The sequence below is a fragment of the Podarcis melisellensis genome, assembly GCF_964234715.1.
Source record: "Podarcis melisellensis genome assembly, contig: HAP1_SCAFFOLD_170, whole genome shotgun sequence".
In the NCBI taxonomy this organism is placed as follows: domain Eukaryota; kingdom Metazoa; phylum Chordata; class Lepidosauria; order Squamata; family Lacertidae; genus Podarcis; species Podarcis melisellensis.
The window spans coordinates 164037-180461 of record NW_028113031.1 but is presented as its reverse complement, the minus strand read 5'-3'; the positions used below and the strand labels follow the sequence as shown (position 1 = coordinate 180461).

Below are 16425 nucleotides of genomic sequence, written 5' to 3'. Positions count from 1 at the left end.
GAAGGTGGATCAGGCCCCTCCCCTCCCCCCTTGGCCCCTCCCCCTCCAAACCTCCCTGCCTCTCTAGGAAGCGGAGGGGGGAGGAATGAGTGGCCCCTCCCTCCCAGAAGACACAAATTCTCCTCCTTCCAAACCAGCTCCGTTTTCCTGATTCTCTCCTGAGAAAGTCCCGGGTTCGATCCCCGGAGGCGGCAGGGAAGGCGACCCCCCCCCACCTGGGAAAAAGCCCTCCGGGGCAGAAAGGGGACATGCCCCCCCTTTTAATCCCTTGCCGGGAGAGGGGGGTCCGGTCAGTCTCACCCCCATTTCCCGATGGGGGGGGAGGCAGGGCCGGGGCGCAGGGGGTCTTTAATTCCTCCTCACTTTCTGCCATCAAGGTTGTGTCATCTGCATATCTGAGGTTGTTGATATTTCTTCCGGCAATCTTAATTCCGGCTAGGGATTCATCCAGCCCAGCCTTTCGCATGATGAATTCTGCATATAAGTTAAATAAGCAGGGAGACAAAATACAGCCTTGTCGTACTCCTTTCCCAATTTTGAACCAATCAGTTGTTCCATATCCAGTTCTAACTGTAGCTTCTTGTCCCACATAGAGATTTCTCAGGAGACAGATGAGGTGATCAGGCACTCCCATTTCTTTAAGAACTTGCCATAGTTTGCTGTGGTCGACACAGTCAAAGGCTTTTGCATAGTCAATGAAGCAGAAGTAAATGTCTTTCTGGTTTATATTTACATACATATGCATAATGGCATCCATTCTCATCAGCTCCAACAACAAAACAGTACGACGTAAAAGTGAAAGTAGTTTCACAGTATGAAACTGGAAGAGAGATAAGACAGTCTTCCTTTCTCACGCTCCACTCAGACAGGCGTGTGAAATATACCAAACATAACATCAGCATTGGGGAGCATGAAATCCTTTATATTTGAATATTATTAATAAAAAACAAATAAAAACTATTATTATTATACAATACTTGTGAGACATGACCTTCATTTCTTTAAAGACCTGTCTATACAACTTTATATACAAATACCAGAACTTCACATGCACGCCATGCATTTAAGACTGATTTCCCATTATCTGAGTTCATTGATGGGAAGGAAAGTGAACTCAGAGAGAAATACGTCAAACACTCCATACATCTAAATGTTTTCTTCTCCCCTTTGAGAATCTGTAGAGGTTTCTTAAGCATCCCATTCCAGCACTCTGGGACTTCCAGGTTGTCGCATCGGAGTTCAGTCGCCTGCCATGCACCCTCCGCAGCAGATCAGGTCCTGTGGTCAACTGGTCCCCAACCATTAGCCCCTCCCTCACCTGTCTTTGCTCTCCGGCCAGACCAGGTTTCTGGAGCAAGGCTGGCAGACCCTTTGACCTTTTCAGAAACAGGACGAAACAGAACTGGTAAGGCTGCCACCACTCCCTTGTCCCAGGGTTACCTTAAGCCACAGCTCAAGGGAGACGGCCGTGCTTCTTTGTTACCGGTTAACCCCAAACTACAAGTTGCTTCCACAAGTTTGCAGGCAGAAATTCTTTAGTAAAGCGCAACCAAGAAGCTAGGCGTTGGATTTAGCTATTCCCCCGGATAGGTACACACAATACAAGAGAAAGTTTCTTGCTTAAAATTTATTTTAAAACATAAAGAACATGCTAAAAAGCAGGCACATCTTTTGGTAGATTACAAGTAAAGAGAAAATAAAAACGTTGCAAAATATAGCTAGCTAATACTCACTTCTACACTCTAAGGCAAAGATAGGATAGTTCAGAGTCCTTCAGAGATCGGCATTCAGAGGTCTTAGAAAACCTTCATCACAAAAGAACGGCTGCTTAGGTGGAACATCAGCAGCAGCCGGGCGATTTTGCGGACTGCAGAGCGTGCCTTCCCAGCCATTCTCAAGATCTTTTATCCCTAATTTGCACGTGGAATCAGATCCCCCAGGCCCAATCACCACTCTTGGTTACATTTGAATTCTCCAATGACCAGCTTGTGGGCTAATAATTTTAACTTCTGACAGCTGGGCCAATTAAGACTCCAGAGCCTAGATCAAAGATGTTTCCTCCCTTTCTTGGCGCTTATGCAGATGCACCTCCTTTGGGCAATTAACAGGGAGATAGCATCACCGGCTGGGTATCCATAACTTCCCTCAAAGGTATCAACCCTTGACATTACCCAGAGAATTCTTCTCCCATAGTAAACCTTTCACGCCCTTGGAGCCAACGGGTCTATGGGTTAAAGCAACAGGACCTAGTTCCCATAATTCTTGCTGGTTTCCCACAAGGCCTCATTCTCCGCTTGAGCAAAGTACTAACTTTACTACAGGTGCCATGGGGGTGGGAGAGAGAGTGTGGGTATAGGCCCCCCCATAAGGCTCTGGGGTTACTGGAACATCGGAGCACTCTGCCAAAAGTGGAAAGCTATAAAAATGTTGGGTGTTAACAAGAACTTGACTATGGGCCAGACAAGGAAGACACCCTCAACCAAAGTAGAGAAGGAGAAACGAGGAGAAAGAAAGAAAAAACCGACTTGATGGAGATTCTTGCTTTCAGAGTGAAATCAGCTTATGCAAAAGCAAATAAACTACCAGGAGTTTGATTGATTTTATGAAACTCAAGATCAAGAACTCCAAACACACTACCAGAAAAACTGATTACAATGCTCAAAATTGCTGAAGAAAAGAACCAGCTATAAGTTTCTGGCTGATACGCTCAAGAAGAATTCAATTCCCTTTAGTTGAGAATTCCTGGAAGGGATTTTTTTTATGTACATAGGGAAGAAACAAAGATGGCCTGTTTATGTTGGCCAGATTTAACATGTTTCCCTCGGTGGTAGTGAGAGGAAGATACTTAGCTATTCCAGAATTAGAGCGTCTCTGCAAATGCAGAAAACAGGAACCCGATACTTTAGAGCATATATTCTTTTCCTGTGATTTTGGCAGTTATGCCAGAAGACAATTATTTGAGGCCCTAAAATTTAATAGACAGGTGTTTACACAACCAACTGTTCAGGACCTGCTGGCGGACAGCGATGATCAAATTACTTTAATAGCGGCTGAATTTTTAAGTGCTGTCCATGAAGAAAGAATGGGCCATGATAAAGAGACTTAGTGGTTTTTAATGGTAGGTGATGTTGCTATGCTGTGGAAAAGGTAAGGTGTAAAAATTCTATGGGGAAACCATGGAGAGGAAGTCAAGTATGAAATAATTGTGTATCTGGAAAGTATGTAGCAATTTGTAAATAAATTGCATATAAAAATAAATTGCATATAAAATTATATACATATAAAGTAATAGAAGAACTTCCCACACTCCTTCCATTCAAATCATTTCTGCTTTTTCAGTTTGTTGGTAGATTGTTGGGTTTCAACTCTTAAAGCTTCTCCTCCTTGTGAGTCCATTGATTTTTTGTAAGAACATCAGGACTGAAGCGCTATCTACACTCCATTTAAGTAAGTTGTTTTCGCTCTGTGAGTTCGATGGTGTTTGCTAAGGTGTCCACTTCTATTGAAGCTCTTTCCACACTCCATGCATTTAAACGGTTTCTCTCCTGTGTGACTCCGTTGATGAATTCTAAGCTGTCCACTCTGACTGAAGCTCTTTCCACATTCCATACATTCAAATGGTTTTTCCCCTGTGTGAGTTCGTTGATGGATTCTAAGTGTTCCACTACAAGTGAAGCTTTTTCCACATACCATACATTCAAATGGTTTTTCCCCTGTGTGAGTTTGATGATGGATACTAAGTGCTGTGCCATCAATAAAGCTCTTTCCACATTCCATGCATTTAAATGGTTTCTCCCCTGTGTGAGTCCATTGATGTTTTCTAAGTGTTCCACTGCGATTGAAGCTCTTTCCGCACTCGGTGCATTTAAATGGTTTCTCGCCAGTGTGAGTTTGATAATGGGTTCTCAGTTCTCTACTCTCAATAAAACTCTTTCCACATTCCATGCATTTTAATGGTTTTTCCCTTGAGTGAGTCCATTGATGTATTTTTACTGCTCCACTAGAAGTGAAGCTCTTTCCACACTCCATACATTCAAATGGTTTTTCCCCTGTGTGAGTCCGTTGATGTCTTCTTATTGCTCCATTAGAAGTGAAGCTCTTTCCACATTCCATACATTCAAATGGTTTTTCCCCTGTGTGAGTCCGTTGATGGATTCTAAGTGCTGTACCATCAAGAAAGCTCTTTCCACATTCCATACATTCAAATGGTTTCTCCCCTGTGTGAGTCCATTGATGTTTTCTAAATGTTCCACTATCGGTGAAGCTCTTTCCACACTCCATACATTTATATGGTTTTTCCCCTGTGTGAATTCGATGATGGATTCTAAGTGTTCTACTCTCAGTGAAGCTCTTATCACACAGTATACATTTAAACGGTTCTTCCCCAGTGTGAGTTTTATGATGAATATTCAGTCTTCTATTCGTACTGAAACTCTTTCCACACTCCAAACATTTAAATGGTTTCTCCCCTGTGTGAATCCGTTGATGGATTCTAAGGCTTCCCCTCTGACTGAAGCTCTTTCCACATTCCATGCATTTGAATGGTTTCTCGCCAGTGTGTGTCTGTTGATGTTTTCTAAATGTTCCACTATCGCTGAAGCTCTTTCCACACTCCATACATTTAAATGGTTTGTCCCCTGTGTGGGTTCGTTGATGGTTTCTAAGGTTTCCAATCTGACTGAAGCTCTTTCCACACTCCATACATTTAAATGGTTTCTCCCCTGTGTGAATCCGTTGATGGATTCTAAGGCTTCCACTCTGATTGAAGCTCTTTCCACACTCCTTACATTTATATGGTTTCTCCCCCGTGTGAGTGAGTTTATGTATACGAAGGTTTGAACTCCAACCAAAGCTTTTTCCACACTCCATGCATTTAAATGGTTTCTCTCCTGTGTGAGTCCGTTGATGTTTTCCAAGTGTTCCACTGTCAGTGAAACTCTTCCCACACTCCATACTTTCAAATTGTTTCTCCTCTCTCTTTTCACATTCCATGAATTTATATGGTTTCTTTGTTATTCCAATTGGACATGGCCCTCCAGAATTTTGACTGCCTTCTCCATTGTCTTCTTTCAACAGGGAGGAGCAGGGGGAAAGGAAACCTAGGAAGAGAACAAAGGAATATTGCACACATCAATTAGCACCTGCTCTTATTTTGACGTCTCGTACATTCTTTCCTGTCCTCCATATGTTCCAAATTTTTAGGAAAGACAGATGAAATAATGTTAAATACTGGTAATGCATCATCAGCCTTTCCTAACCCTTAATTAAGTGTCAGGGAACTGACATCGGAGCGAGAGGTGGAGGCAAGGCTCCCGAGCGATGCAGGAGAGGGGACCAGCAGAGGGGAAGGACGTCAGCGCAACACCAGTAGAGAAGGTAGGGAGATGGAGGATTCGGAGAGGGGTCTCCAAGACTCTTCGCCCTAAACTAGTGGGGAGAGCACGGCCACGCCTCTGCCCACTCCTTCCCTGCGCAGAAGATTTCAGCGCAGGGAGAGTAGGCGGAGACTTGGCGTCAAACAACTTCTTTGCTGGAAGAGGTTCAAGAAACGCCCACTGACGGATTCTGCAAGCGACTGAACGGCCACGGAGTGAAAGGCTGTCAGCCGAGGCAAGGTTAACCAGGCAATCTGCCCAGCAGTAACGGCAACTTACGTACAAGTAACCCCTTATAACGTTACTTGTGCACAGGCAGGAGACCATGAGTCAGACTGGAGGAGCCGGCGCCGCGGAGCAAGCAGCTGGAGTGCAAAATCTGGTGGAGAGGAACCGAGATTTGGAACAGCGTGTGGCTCTACTGACGGCGTGGCTGGATAAAAGGCAAGCTCAGGATGCACAGGTCAGACCCACCCCCGTGGCAAGGAAGGTGCCAGGACTGGTACACAAGTTTGGGGGGAAGCCCCAGGACTATAACGCATTCCGAACGGAAATAGAGTACGCTTTGGAACTGCAGCATGATGACTTTGCTGATGACAGGGAGAGGGTGGCATACATCATGGGGCATCTGCAGGATGGGGTGCGTGAATGGGTCAGGCCCCTAATGGCTACGCAGAATACTGCCTTGAAGGAGCTTCGGAAGTTCTTTCAGGCTTTGGACGCGATGTGATGTATTACAGCCAAGTGGAACAGAGTGTGACCAGACGTGAACTGATGGGCTGCAAGCAGGGGAACCTATCAGTTAGAGACTACTGGTCCCATTTTGCGATGTTGATACACCGGCTGGAGTGGGACCTAGATTCTCCACCCATACAAATGCTGTTTGAGGAGGGGTTGTCTCCAACTGTGAAGGACGAGCTTTCCCGCGCGCCCCGCCTGCAGTCGATGGATGAATTGACGAAAGCTGTGCTTGCGATAGGAGTGAGACAGGAAGTGCGCGCTTTGGAGAAGCGGGAGGGGAGAGGAGAGCGTTGCCTTGACTACCGCATTCCTGAAATGCCAAGGCAGCCTTCCCAGCCAGTTGGCCAATGGAAATCGATGGAGAGCGCGCGCGTGAGGTTTCAAACTCCAGTGAAGGATGCAAAAGGGAGGGAAAGGATTGGAAAGGCACCAGGAAGTGTTTCCTCTGCCAATGGCCAGGACATTTTGCCAGGGCCTGTCCACAAAGAAAGGCTTGGCAAGGGATGGTGGGAGCCGCTGGTGGTGAGGAGGAGGGGGAAGAGGAGAAGGTGCAGGGAAATGCCAACGCTTGGCTGCCAATCAGCAGGCACAGCAGCCAGGCCAGCAACTAATAGAAGTGCCCCAACCAGACCCCCCCAAGGCAGCAATAGCCATAGAGGTGGTGCTAGAACTCCAAAACGGACACCCAGTCAAGGTGAAGGGACTGCTGGATTCAGGCAGCTCCTGCAATTTCTTCAGCAAGGACTTCGCTCTAGAGCACCAACTCCACCTACTGCCCCTGGATTTCCCCCTCCAAATCACCACGATAGATGGCAGGGAACTGCTGGGAGGGGAGGTGACGCATCAGACCCCACCAATGAGAATAAGGGTTTCCAGGCACACGGAAACCATTGCCTTTCACGTGGCCACACTGGCGGGACCCCCAATAATATTAGGCATGAGCTGGCTAGCACTACATGATCCAGTAGTGGCTTGGCATGAGCGGACGATCACTGTTTGGAACACTGTCTAGGGGGGCGAAAGCCAAGGATGACGGTGGCCAGGGTGGCGGGAATGGCAGTGGAGCCAAGAGGAGAGGTGCCACCACAGTATGCTGACCTGCAGGAGGTCTTCAGCGAGAAGGAGGCGGACAGGCTACCACCCTATAGGCCCTTTGACTGCCAAATCAACTTACTCCCAGAGGCTCAGCTGCCAGTGGGTAAGCTGTATGCCATGTTGGACCGGGAGATGCAGGAGTTGCGGGATTTTATTGACAAGAACCTGAAAAGAGGTTTCATGAGAGAATCAAAGGCGGTAGGGGGCAGTCCGGTGTTCTTTGTGGACAAAAACACACTAATCAGCCCAGATTAGTCGTAGATTATAGGGCCTTGAACCTTGTATCAGAACCCGTGACCTTCCTGTGGAGTTTGTAACTGACAGGGTTAAAACTCTGTGGTGTCCTGTATCTGGGAGGAGCTTGACGCAGAGAAGTGCGTCAGTGTTCAGACTTGCTTTCGCTTCTGTCGGAGAAACAGCTCAGGCTCAGAGGCTGCGTGTGTGTGCTTTTGGAAGCACGGAGATGCCAGAAAGCTCCGATGGAATGAGACTGATTTATGGCTTGTAAATAAACGCTTCTAGAGATAAGAACCGATCTGTCTTTGGACTTGATTTATCCCTCTCTCATCTCACACGGACGCAGGACTGCTGCTGCTACTCTGCTCTCCTGCCGGGTCAGCTTCAAAGCAGAGGCAACGCAGGGAAGCCTGAGTGGACGCAGGATTTGTTTACCCGAAAACTTCCCAATGCCCAGAATTGATGACATTTTAACACGGGTGAGGAAGGGGAAAATCTTCACCAAGCTGGACCTCAGAGGAGCGTACAATTTGATTAGGATGAGGGAGGGGGACGAATGGAAAACCACCATGTTCACCCCCTGGGGGCCTTTGAGTACTTAGTTATGCCATTTGGATTACAGTCAGGCTCAGCCTGTTTTCAAGCCTTCATGCACCATGTGTTGGGTTCCCTGCTGTACAAGAACTGCGTAGCCTTTCTGGACAACGTCCTAATCTATTCGGACAATGAGAAACAGCATGTAAAGGACGTCAGGGAAGTGCTAAAGAGACTGCAGAAGCACCAGTTGTGGGTCAAGCTGGAGAAGTGCCAATTTCACGCCAGAGAAGTTGAATTTCTGGGGTACAAGTTGTCGGACAGGGGCCTAGCTATGGACCCCAGCAAGGTGCAGGCGGTGCTGGAATGGAAGGATGTGCAGAGGTTCCTCAGGTTCAGCAACTTCTGGAATGGAAGGATGTGCAGAGGTTCCTCAGGTTCAGCAACTTCTACCAGAAGTTCATCAAGAACTTCGCCCACTTGACCACACCCATCACGGATTGTCTCAGTAGCAAAAAGAAGTTTGCCTAGACAGAAAGTGCCCAACAATCCTTCGAAAGACTGAAGAAGGCGTTCGCTTCGGAGTAGCAACTCCTGCACGTGGATCTGCAGAAGCCAATGAGGCTGGAGACAGATGCATCAGACCGGGCCATCGGAGCGGTGTTGTTGCAGCCGGGGGGGTGGGTCCAGCAAAGCTGGAGACCGTGCGCCTTTTTCTCGCGGAAACTAAGCAAGTCGGAACAAAACTACACGGTGTATGATCGCGAACTGCTTGCGATTTATGCAGCCTTTCGGCGATGGAGACATCTGCTAATAGGGGCCCAGCACAAGATCCAGGTGTGCACGGATCACAAGAACTTGGAATACTGGAGAACGGCTCGAGTACTCAACCAGAGACAGATTGGATGGGCACAGGAGTTCTCCAAGTTCGTCTTCGAGATCTGGTACGTGCCGGGAGAGGAGAACGTAAGAGCAGACGCTCTATCCCAGAAGCCGGAGTACACGGAAGGAGAGGGACCACCGGAAGTCAGACACGTATTCCCAGAGGAACGATGGGTGTGGGGGGGAGCGTTGGTTGGGAAACGAGAACTAGCCGAGCTGATTCGCAACGACGAATTCGCTCAAACAAGAATCAGGGAACTCCGGGAAGCGAGGGAAAACCAGGAAGGCTTTGAGGAAAGGGAAGGGCTACTGTACTACAAGGGGGCGATATACGTACCAGGGGAGACCTTGAGGGGAAGGGTGCTCAAACAGGTCCACGACAACCCAACGGGGCACTTTGGTCAGCACAAAACCATGTTGCTGGTTACCAGGCAGTTCTGGTGGCCAAGGGTAACGGAAGATGTACGAGAGTATGTACAGGGGTGTGACCGCTGCCAAAGGGCTAAAGGGGAGAGGGCTGCCCCCGCAAGGTTGCTGGAACCCTTACCCACGCTGGGAAGACCCTGGGAGGTGGTATCCATCGATTTTATGACAGATTTGCCCAAGTCTAGAGGGAAGACAGCAGTCATGGTAGTAGTGGATCTGCTAACCAAAATGTGCCATTTCATAGCTTGCTCGCATGCAGTAATGGCAGAGGAAACAGCCAGGTTGTTTGTTGATCACATCTTCAGGCTGCATGGAGCTCCCTCGAGGGTCATATCGGATCGCGGGAAACAATTTACTTCGCGGTTCTGGAGGAAGCTCATGCACTTGCTGCAGGTGGAGGTGGGGTTCTCGACGGCGAGACATCTGGAAACCAATGGGCAAGCAGAGAGAGCGAACAGTATTTTACAGCAATACCTACGCTGCTACATCAATGAGAGACAGAACAATTGGGTAGAGAGACTAGCGCTGGCTGAATTTGCATACAATAACGCTGAGCATGTGTCCAGGGGAATGAGCCCGTTCATGGCCAATTATGGGTGTCACCCCAGGGCCTTCCCGGGGAAGGGGGAGGAAGAGTGGAGCATGCCTGTGGCAGAACAGTTTGTGGAAGAAATGGAGGCCCTGCACCAGCAACTTAAGATGAACTTGGAAAGGGCCAAGGAAGTTTACAAGAGGCAAGCAGACAAGCGCCGCCGGGAAAGGGAGACCATAAGGGTGGGAGACCGGGTGTGGTTGTCTACCCAAGGGCTACCCTTCAAGGGAGGGTGCAAGAAGCTACGGCCAAAGCGGCTGAGACCCTTTGAGGTAACACAGCAAGTGAACCCCGTGGCATTCAAGCTCAAGTTGCCAGACAGCATGAAAATACACCCGGTGTTTCATAGGTCCCTACTCTCACCGTACAGGGGGGAAACAGGAGTTCCAGGGGGGAGAGAGAGAAGTCACCACACACCCGCAGGTAGAGGAGAGGGAACACCACAACCAAGCGGTAGAAATCCAAGATTCAAGATGGCGGGGGTGGCAGGTGGAGTACTTGGTAGCTTGGGAGGGAGAACCCGAGTCAGAAAACACGTGGGTTCCCACGGGGGCGATCGATGATGGATATCTTGTGGAGCAGTTCCACGACAGGTATCCGGGTAAACCCAAACCAATAGAGAGATTCTGGGAGGAGCAATTTGGGACCACAGACGAGGAAGAGGATTTTGTGGGTTTTCCTGCTTCCGAATAGAAAGGGGGAGAAGCGTCATAGGAGGAGGAATCGGACTGGGAAGCCTGTCCCGCGCGAAGAGATCGGAGCGGGTGGGAAGCGGGGTTTGAGTCCTCGGGGGATGACGGCAGCTCTTTCCAGGGATTCCCTGCATCGTCGGCTGAAGGAGACGAAGTTACGTCACAGGGTTGGGCCGGGGGTGGAGGGGGTCCTGGGAGGGAGGTGGATGTCAGGGAACTGACATCGGAAAGAGAGGTGGAGGCAAGGTTCCCGAGCGATGCAGGAGAGGGGACCAGCAGAGGGAAGGAACTCAGCGCAACACCAGTAGAGAAGGGAGGGAGATGGAGGATTCGGAGAGGGATTGGATTGGATTGGATTGATCTTTATTACAGCCATTGGCCCGTTACACGACAGTTTCCCATACCAACATATTATACTTAGACCTCCAAATTTAAAATCGCCTAAACTTACAAAAGACAAGCAGGAACCGAAGCAAAACAAAAACAAGGACGACCATCATACATTACAATAAATTTGTAACCTATACATCGCCCTCTGCTCATAAATTAATCACGGATATCAATGGTGATATCGCTTAAAACATAGATCATGGTTTAAAACAATGGTGATATCACCTAAAACATAGATCATGGTTTAAAGGGGTTATCCGAGCCACACAGGAGACCGTTTCTCTTCTTTAGGGATAGGACGTTGATCAAGAATCTGGCAACCATGAGTGATCTTAGGGGGTCATCGTCAATTAGTAGATATCTCAGTTTGGCTTCAATTGTATCATCGGCAATTCCCTTAAGATATTGAGCAAGAAACTTGCTCCTGGCCGGTAAGTGCAGAGCACAGTCAAAAATTATGTGATGTAACGATTCCGGTGCCCCACAATTACAATCACATAAGAGCGATATCTGTCCATTGGAGAATCTATTTCTCAGCACGTTCGATGGGAAGGTGTTGAATCTTGCCTTTACAAACGCATATCTATGAGCTGAAGAAGTTAAGGAATTCAAATAGTTTGGGAGCCTTAAGAGGGGTAATAAACCAAGATTTAGAGGTGAGCAGGTACCATTGCCCAAGACCATTTTCTGCTGCAAGTCCATCTCCTCTAGCTTAAAGGTTACTGATCTTTTAGCTGGGACTATGTCCTGTTCTAGTAATTTGGATGGGGAGATTCCCATTGCCGTAATTTTCAGCTGTAAATTTTTTACCCATGGGCTCTGGAAATCATCTCTCCACATACATTTTATCAAGTACAAGTTTGGGAGATTGTGCCATAGAGATAACCAGTGACAAAGTATGTGCTTCCACAGAGCATTTTCCAGGGATACAATATTAAGTTCCATGCGTAACGCTGTATTACTTACACAGTTGGGCAGTTTCAATATCCCTCTTAAAAACTGATTTTGAATGACCTCCAGGTGAGATAGGTTGACAAAAGTCCCCCAAATAGAGATGGCATAAGCAATTGTCGGGATCACCTTGGCCTTGAAGACTTTCAGCGCCGATGGGATATGAAGGGCCCCATCGGTGAAGAAGAATCGCCAAGGAGATAGCTTTGGCTCTATTTGTAACATAGGCTACATGGGCCTTCCATCTGAGGTTATGTTGTAACCAAACTCCCAAATATTGTAATCTGTAGACTTGTTCAATGACTCTCCCATCAATTCTCCAATTATGGAGTTTCCGGCTCTTTGAGAAAATCAGGATCTTAGATTTTCCATAATTAATTGTAAGGGAGTTTGCGTTACAGTATGATCCAAAAAATTGTAAGGCCCTCCTGAGACCTACTCTAGAAAAAGAAAGAATGACTGCGTCATCCGCATATAGTAACAAGGGGCAGCGATAAAGTGCTAGGTGGGGTGCATGAATCCATTCTTGGGCCTCTATTAGGGGAGTCCTCATGTCACTTATGAACAAGTTGAACAGGAGTGGAGCCAATATACAACCCTGTCGGACACCTCTGTTAATGGGAATTGAATTGGTGAGATCACCCTCGGGGGTGAATCTCACTCTAGCCGCTGAGTTCTCATGGAGTTTGATTATTAGCCAGAGAAGCCTTCTGTCGATGCCCCAGCGGGTGAGTTTTTCCCAGAGGGTGCTCCTGGGGATACTATCGAATGCTGCCTTTAGGTCAATGAATGCCACACAGAGTTGGCCACCCTTTGGGGTGGAATATTTCCAGGCAAGATGTTGTAAAATTAGAATATGATTGATTGTTGACTGTTTTGGGCGGAATCCAGCTTGTTCGGGCCCAATTAATTTTTTCTCTTCGGCCCATTGGATAAGTCTGTTCAACAGGCAGCGGGCATACAGTTTCCCCACTATTGAGAGCAGACTGATGTTTCTGTAATTCCCTGGGTCATCTGGTGAGCCCTTTTTGTGGATTGGAACGATAACAGCGTCCTTCCATACTTCCGCGATCATTCCAGAGTTGTTAACTGCATCGAAGATGGTCGCCAGGACCTTGGCCCACCAGTCTGCGTGGTATTTTATAGCTTCTGCCGGGATCAGGTCTGGCCCAGGCGCTTTCCCTGTTTTGAGTTTGACGATCAAGTCACGGATGTCTTCCGGATCGGTGGGGGGCCAGAGGGGAAGCTGATTGTGCTGGCCCCGGGGGGAAGGTACCGTGATCGTAGTCAGAGTTCACAAGATGAGAGGCAAGGTCCGAAACTGGGAGCCGGGCGGGAACAGGAACGCTGGAAGGTCAGAAGCCACCGGACTCAGAAGGGACCTGTGGAAGACTGGGTGAACCTTCAGGGTTGCGGGCAACTGGAGACGGAATGCCACAGGTGAGACTTGGTCCACGATAGGAAACAGGCCGGTGAAACGGGCGTCCAACTTCCACGAAGGTCGAGAGCGGTGGAGGTGGCGAGTGGAGAGCCATACCAGGTCACCGACGCGAAGTTCCGGCCCCACCTGGCGGTGACGGTCGGCCTGGGCCTTGTACGCCTCCTTGGCCTGGTGCAGTTGCTCCACCAAAAGCTGTTGCTGGGACTGGAGCTCTTGAAGCCACTCCGTCACCGCAGGGACCGCGGATGCCGGCAGCACATCTGGAAACAGCCGTGGATGATAACCGTAACTGGCCTGAAACGGGGTCTGCTGGGTGGACGCATTCACCGCGTTGTTGTAGGCGAACTCCGCCAATGCTAGGTGGTCGACCCAGTCATCCTGCTGGTAGCTGCAGTAACACTGGAGATACTGCTCCAGCACCGCGTTCGCCCGTTCCGTCTGGCCATCGGTCTGTGGATGGTAGGCTGACGAGAGACAGACCTCTGTCCCGAGGGTCTGGTGCAATGCTCGCCAGAACCGGGATGTGAACTGAACGCCCTGGTCAGACACCACACGCTCAGGTAGGCCATGCAGGCGGAAGACATGCTGAAGGTACAGCTGAGCGGTTTCCTTGGCTGTGGGTACAGATGGGCAGGGGGCACAGTGCACCATCTTAGTGAAATGGTCAGAGAAAACTAGAAGGCAGGTACAGCCACGAGATGGGGGTAAGTCCATTACAAAGTCCAGCGAAACCGTGTGCCAAGGACGTGGTGGAACTGGCAATGGCTGAAGTAGGCCGGGGGGTCGCCCGGTAGGGCCCTTGGCACGCCGGCAGACATCACAACCAGCAACGTAGCAAGCCACATCAGCCTTCAGGCGGGGCCACCAAAAGTCACGGCTTACCAGATGGGTGGTCCGATACCGTCCAAAGTGTCCCGCGGCTGGGGCATCATGGGTCATCCGGAGAACCTCCGGCCGCAGTGGCCCTGGCGGGATGTACAGGCGACCGTGGTGCAGCAGAAGGCCCTGATGCAGGACCAGCCCCGGATACTGAGGGCTGGACCCTTCAGCCAGCTCCCGGAGTCGTTCCTGGGCCCAAGCGTCGACCCGCTGCTGTTCCCGCACCCGAGCCTGCAGTGGCTCCGCCTCCTGGGTGGCCAGGAATGCAGCTGGTGGTAGGATCGTGGTGGGTACTGCTTGCTGTACCGTGTCTGCGTTGTCTTCAGGTTTCCGGGACAGGGCATCCGCCTTCTGGTTTTGGGAGTTAGGGATGTAGCGGATCCGGAACTGGAACCGGGAAAAGAACAACGCCCACCGGATCTGCCTTTGGTTCAGCTGGAGGTACTCTAGGTTCCGGTGGTCGGTTCTCACCTCCACCGGATGTCATGCCCCCTCAAGATGGTGCCGCCAGACCTCAAAGGCCACCTTGATGGCCAGTAGTTCCCGCTCCCACACGGTATAGTTACGCTCCGCTGGAAGGAGCTGGCGGGAATAGAAGGCACAGGGTAAGAGTGGCGCTTCAGGTCCATACTGCTGAGACAAGACGGCACCGAGAGCCGTACTGGAGGCGTCGGTCTCCACCACAAAGGGTCGAGAGGGGTCAGGATATTGCAAGAAGAAGAAGAAGAAGAGTTTGGATTTGATATCCTGCCTTTCACTCCCCTTTAAGGAGTCTCAAAGCGGCTAACATTCTCCTTTCCCTTCCTCCCCCACAAGATCAGCGCTCTCTGGAAACAGGCCTTCAACCCCTGAAACGCCTCCTCTGCCTCCTTGTCCCAGGAAAACGGCGTCTTCGGGCGCAGTAGCCGGGTCAACAGGGTGGTGCGATGAGCATAATCTGCAATGAAGGTCCGATAATAGTTGGCGAACCCCAGGAAACGCTGTAGGTCCTTGTGGTTCCGTGGTGCCGCCCATTCTCGCACCGCTGCCACCTTTCCAGGATCCATCTGCACCCCATCTGGAGAGAGCCGGTGACCAAGGAAGTCCACGGACCGCTGATGGAACTCGCACTTGCTGAGCTTTGCATATAAACGGTGCTCGCGCAAGCGCTGCAGCACGGTCCGGACATGTCGCTCATGGCGAGCCGGGTCACGGGAGTAAACCAGAATGTCATCCAAGTACACCACCACGTACTTGTCTAGCAAGTCCTGGAACACGTGGTTGATGTACCGTTGGAACACAGCAGGCGCGTTGCACAACCGAAAGGCATAACCAGGTATTCAAACTGCCCGTACCGGGTCCCGAATGCTGTCTTTCACTCATCCCCGGCTCGGATCCGAATCAAGTTGTAGGCCCCCTGGAGGTCTAGCTTGGTGAACACCTGTGCCCCTTGCACCCGCTCCAGCAACTCCGAGATAAGGGGCAAGGGGTACCGGTCTGGGATGGTAATTTTGTTCAGGGCCCGGTAATCATGACAAAGGCGGAGTTCCCCACATTTCTTCTTAACAAAGAGCACTGGCGCAGCGGTGGGCGAGGTAGAAGGCCTAATGAAACCACGCTCCAGGTTCTTGCGCAAGAAGTCCTGCAAAGCCTCGCGCTCTGGCTCTGTTAGAGAGTTATAAGCGACTCACCGGTAGGGGCGCTCCGGGCTGGAGGTCTATGCCGCAGTCAAAAGACCGATGCGGCGGCAGCTGGTCTGCCCCCCGTTCCTCGAACACGTCTTGGTAGTCCCGGTACACGGCTGGGAATGTGGGTGCTGCCTCCTCCGCGGGTGCGGCCGCTAGCATCTCGGACTGAGCATGGGAACATGGGCCTGGGAAGTGCACGGTCCGTTTGACCCAGTCAATCTGAACGTTGTGAGCCTCCAGCCAGTCCATTCCGAGCACCAGGGGGAACCAGGGCATGGAGGCAATGTCCAAGGTTCGCACCTCCCGGTGCTGCTGGAGACACAGGACCAAGGGCTGGGTCTCCCGAGTGACGGCACCCGAATGCAGGAGCCGTCCGTCAATTGCCTCCACCTGTACCGGTTCTGGCTTGTTCTGAAGTGGCACCTGATGATGAGCGGCATAGGCAGCGTCCATATAGGAGCGGGTTTCCCCCGAATCTACCAAAGCGTGGGTAAGAATCCAGGGACCACCTGGAGGGTAGAGA

General features: G+C 50.1%; 1 protein-coding gene across 3 annotated transcripts in view; it reads right to left on the bottom strand.

Moving 5' to 3' along the window:
* Window positions 1-1612: 1612 nt before the first annotated feature.
* Window positions 1613-16425, bottom strand: part of LOC309362408 (uncharacterized protein) — a 109631-nt gene continuing 94818 nt past the window's right edge. For all 3 annotated transcript variants that reach the window (XM_081931754.1, XM_081931753.1, XM_081931752.1), the window contains exon 2: window positions 1613-5099. In XM_081931754.1, coding sequence (XP_081787880.1) covers window positions 3433-4992 — 1560 coding nt within the window. In that variant the 5' untranslated portion in view covers window positions 4993-5099 and the 3' untranslated portion in view covers window positions 1613-3432. The remainder of the gene's footprint in view (window positions 5100-16425) is intronic.